A 5,137-nucleotide genomic window follows, 5' to 3' on the forward strand; every position below is an offset into this window, starting at 1 on the left:
CTCAAGCTGTCCCCCTGGGCAGAGTGCTCTGGCATCACAGCTCACAGCAACCTCCAACTCCTGGGCTCAAGCGAGTCTCCTGCCTCAGCCTCCCAAGCAGCTGGGACCACAGGCGCCTGCTACAACGCCCGGCTATTTTTTGGTTGCAGCCATCGTTGTTTTGGCAGCCCCAGGCTGGATTTGAACCCGCCACCTTAGGTGTATGTGGCTGGCGCCTTAGCCACTTGAGCCACAGGCGCCGAGCCCATTATCAAGTTTTCAATCTCTTTGCTTTACCCTTTAACCTCTTCAAAGGTTTCTGTGATTTGCACACTCTCCCTCTGTGCACACTTATGGGCAAGGAGGGCCACATGGAGATGCAGCCCCCAACATAGCTGTGCCGGGCCAAGCATGTGTGCTGTCTCATAGTTACCACTTGGTATGTTCCTCCAATACAGCGTTTATCCTAAGAATTACTTATGTGTCTGTCCAGTTAATGGATCAAGCACACTTCAGGGGCAGGGGCAGTGTCTTACTCCTTTCTGGATTCTATTATTTTATCAATAAATACTAGTTCTGTCAATAAATAAGTGAATTCTACCTTTTAGGACTTGGTCAATATTGAACCTCTTTTCCTGTTCCCCATAAAACATTAAGGAGAGTCCTTGACTGGGCCTAGGGGCTCATGCCTGTAATCTCAGCACTTTGCAAGGCAAGAGGATGGCTTGAGCCAAGATGTTTGAGACCAGCCTAAGAAATATAGTAATATCCTGTGTCTACAAAACAAGTAGAAAAGTTAGCCAGGTGTGCACCTGTCATCCCAGCTACTTGGGAACTGAGGTGGGAGAATTATTCAGGTTCGAGGCTGCAGTGAGTTATGATCTTACCACTGCACTTCAGCCTGGATGACAGAGTGAGACCCTGTCTCTAAAAACAATAATAACAATAATGAAAAAGAAAGGAAAGTTCTAGTAAGTCTGTCTCCATCACAATGATGAGGGCAGTACAGTAATGGTATGACTCCAAGAGAGCATCTGAGGACCCTTGGGAGTTTCTTGTTCTCAGCATGTAGCTCTGTCCCTCTGTTTCTAACTCCCAGGGAGTCTGAACACATTCCAGAGTCCCAGCTGGAACCAGCCACTCTGGCCCAACTAGTCATCTCACATTCTTAGGTTGGGCAAGTCTGTATCCAACAAGCATCTCCTTGATGTGGTGTTATTGGGGAACAAGGGTTCCTCGGTATCTTTTTTAATTTTAGTCTCTGTGCTGCCAAAGCGAGCGTTCTCGGTATATTTTCTGCATATAGATGAGTATCCCTTACCTGACATGCTTGGGACTGGAAGTTCTTTAGATTCCAGACTTTTAAATGTTTGCATTATATTTAACCAGTAAGCATCCCACATCCAAAATGTTCCAGTATGAGTTTCCTTTGAGCTCTCTATCCCCCTCTCCCCGCCTCTCCCCTCTGCTTTCTCTCTCTCTGTTCTCTTCCCCACTCTCTCCTCATCTCTCTCCCTTCTTTTCTCTCTTTTCTCTTCTCTTTTTCTCTCCTCCTTGGTGCTGCTCTGCAGCCTCCCTCCCCCACCAAGAAAAACCTTTAAAAAAAAAAAAAAGAATTTCCTCTGAGTAGCATGTCAGTGCTCAAAAGGTTTCAGGTTTGGCAGCATTTTGAATTTCAGATTTTCAAATTTGGAATGCTCCACTTGTAATAGAAATTTCCTAATTTAAATATTAAACATTTGTTTAGGCTTGGCGCCAATAGCACAGTGGATATGGTGCCGGCCACGTACACTGAGGGTGGCAGGTTTGAACCCACCCCAGGCCACCTAAACAATAATGACAACTACAACAAAAAAATAGCCAGGCATTGTGGCAGGTACCTGTAGTCTCAGCTACTTGGGAGGCTGAGGCAAGAGAATTGCTTAAGCCCAAGAGTTTGAAGCTGCTGTGAGTTATGATGCCACAGCACTCTACCAAGGGCCACATAGTGAAACTCTGTCTCCAAAAAAAAAAAAATTGTTTAGCATTTCTTGCTTCATTAAATTAGTATGCTGAAATTAAACAGAATTATTTTTAAATAATCTATAATTCTGTCTGGGCACCCATACCTCAGTGGTTACAGCACCAGCCACATGCTCTAGGGCTGGTGGGTTTGAACCTGGCCCAGGCCTGCTAAACAAAATCTAGCCAGGCATTGTGGCAGGCGCCTGTAGTCCCACCTACTAGGGAGACTGAGGCGAGAGAATCGCTTGAGCCCAAGAGTTTGAGGTTGGTGTGAGTGGCCTCCCAGAGTGCTAGGATTATAATTGTGAGCCTCCACTCCCGACCTGCTCTTGCTTTCTAATGCTTTAGGTGTGTGCACCAGGCACTATTAAACCACCCCACTATTGAGGAACAGTATAGTTGTTTCCAATTTTTTACTGTTGGCTAGATGAATCTTTATCCTTCCAGTTCTACCTAAAAAATTCTAATAAATTTCTTGTTAACAGATTTTCCTATAAATGTTTTAAAGAATAGGACTTTTATCAAAGCACAACATCCTATGACCTTCTGCCTTATAGACCAGTGGGGTACTTGACATTCCCCATATCTTTTTTTTTGGCTGAGATAGAGTCTTACTTTGTCACCCTCAGTAGAGTGTCATAGCTCAGAGCAACCTCAACTCCTGGTCTCAAGCGGTTCTCTTGCCTCAGCCTCCCTAGTAGCTGGGACTACAGGGACCCCCCCACAATGCCCGTCTGTTTTTTTATTGTTGTTTGTTTGTTTTCTGTCTCATATCAGCTGCCACCTCATATACCAGTGTGCCCCTTCTGTTTTGCTACCTTTAATCCATTTCTGTTGTCCACAAATTCAAAAAGTCCAGTTTGTTAGAACTGGCTGGTTGTATTGAGCCAGTGCGGCAGGTGGGAAAGAATAGGAGGCCAGAGCCAACTGCCACCTTGTATCCTTGAGCCAACTAACTTCTCTGAGCCTCACTTCCCTTCTTATACTGGGAATTGCCACGCTCTCCTCCCAGGATCCCTGTGATGATCAGATGAGGCAAAGCGGTTAAAGCATGTGGTCCTTAACCAGGATTGGCAATTTAGGATAAGGCTGCTGTTCCCAGGGAAACATCTTTTGCCAAGGGCAAAAAGCTTTGTAGACCATCACGATGCTGCAGCCCCCAGGGCTTTGTCATTTCTCCCCTCTTGACTGAATTCTGGGTGGTAAGTTGTTTTTGTTTCTGTTGATTTCTTTTTTTACATTAGTTGAGAGGTTATTGTTTATTAAAGAATCAGTGCATTGTTCTTGGGCCTAAGAACCCTGGGCTCTGATCCAGCAAGTGTCCACATTTCACTGACAAGATCTTTTTTGTGAATGATAAATCTCTGCAAACCACCTTTTGGATTTTGCCAAGAAAATGTCCAGGGAAGTAGGCACTCTGTTCACATATGGACCTCAGATGTCGCATTCAGTTTGCTAAAGGTATGACAGCATCTCTTCCTTCACATGCTCCTGACTCCCCTTTTTTCCACACAGGATGGGCTCTACGAGTGCATTCTCTGCGCCTGCTGTAGCACCAGCTGCCCCAGCTACTGGTGGAACGGAGACAAATATTTGGGGCCTGCAGTTCTTATGCAGGTGAGGTGCTCCTTAATTGCTTTAGGAGAAATTGAAGCTCAAGTATTAAGAAATCCAAAAGGGGCAGGCTCGATGGCTCACACCTATAATCCTAACCCTCTGGGAGGGCAAGGCAGGTGGATTGCCTCTCGCTCAGGAGTTCAAGACCAGCCTGAGCAAGAGTGAGACCCCATCTCTAGTAAGTAATCAAGCAATGTGGCAGCCACCTATAGTCCCAGCTACTTGGGAGGCTAAGGCAAGAGAATCACGTAAGCCCAAGAGTTTAAGGTTGTTGTGAGCTGTGATGTCACGGCACTGTATAGAGGGCAACAAAAGGAGACTCTGTCTCAAAAAAAGAAAAAGAAATCCAAGAGGACAGTAGATTCAGTAGATTGTTGTACCCTAGCCATTGCGAGGGTCTCATGGTTTCCTTCGTTGGTAATTGATTGCATTATGCTCACTTGGTGCCTTAATTTCAGGGTGGTGAGGTCACCCCAAGTAGTAATGCCATGCTTTTTGGCAAGTCGTGCCTTGCAGTTTTTTTGTTTTTTGTTTTTTGGGAGACAGAATCTCACCCTGCTGCCCAGGCTAGAGTGAAGCAGTGGAGTTGTAGCTCACAACAACCTCAAACTCCTGGACTCAAGCCATCCTCTTGCCTCAGCCTCCTGAGTAGCTGGGACTATAGGTACCTACCACCACACCCAGCTAGTTTTTCTATTTTTAGTAGAGATGAGATCTTACTCTTCCTCAGGCTAGTCTTGAACTCCTGAGCTCAAGCAGTCCACCCTCCTTGGCCTCCCAGAGTGCTAGGCTTATAGGCGTGACCCACCGCACCCGGCCTCAGAGCGATGTTTAAATGTATTTCCTGTGCAGCTGACCGTTACTTGTCCACTTGACTGTTACTCACCCACTTGCCTATGTCTCCCCATCTCCCTCTTACAGTGTTTTTTATTGTGTGAGCAAGAGAGAAAGAAATATTTTTGAAAGGCATCTACCCAGCAGTAAGGTTAGAAATTGTTTCGTGGCCAATGAGAGCCTGGGGGTTGCTTAAGAAAGAAAGTGGTATCAGTCTTTACTGCAAAGAAAGTTACTGTCTTTGTTCCCAGAAAGCATGTGCTTTTTAGATTTGTGGTCAGTGATTTTCACAAACTGTAAGCAACTCAAAAACAACTTCTTATTTTCCCACAAATAGAGAAGTTATTTGATTATGTGGCCACATGGCTGGGTTTTTTTGTTTTGTTTTTGAGACAGTGTCTCACTTTGTCACCCCTAATAGAGTGTTGTGGCATCATAGCTCACAGCAACCTAAAACTCTTGGGCTTAAGCGATTCTCTTGCCTCAGCCTTACAAGTAGCTAGGACTACCAACGCCCACCACAACACCCAGCTATTTTCGGAGATGGAGTCTCGCTCTAACTCAGGCTGGGTCTCGAACTTCTGAGCTCAGGCAATCCGCCTGCCTCAGCCTCCCAACACTGGCCAGTTTTTATTTCCAACCGTGTAGAAATTGAGTAGTGAAGTACACTAACCCTTGTCACTTGTTTTTTTTTTTTTTGAGA

At 45.5% G+C, this 5,137-nt stretch overlaps 1 protein-coding gene across 1 annotated transcript in view; it reads left to right on the plus strand.

Annotated features, from left to right (window-relative positions):
• Window positions 1-5,137, plus strand: part of SDHB (succinate dehydrogenase complex iron sulfur subunit B) — a 30,621-nt gene that overhangs the window by 20,896 nt on the left and 4,588 nt on the right. Inside the window, exon 6 of the mRNA XM_003783863.2 lies at window positions 3,499-3,600. Coding sequence (XP_003783911.1) covers window positions 3,499-3,600 — 102 coding nt within the window. The remainder of the gene's footprint in view (window positions 1-3,498; window positions 3,601-5,137) is intronic.

Source organism: Otolemur garnettii, unplaced genomic scaffold (genome assembly GCF_000181295.1).
Source record: "Otolemur garnettii isolate 467f Iridium unplaced genomic scaffold, OtoGar3 scaffold00009, whole genome shotgun sequence".
Classification (NCBI taxonomy): Eukaryota; Metazoa; Chordata; class Mammalia; order Primates; family Galagidae; genus Otolemur; species Otolemur garnettii.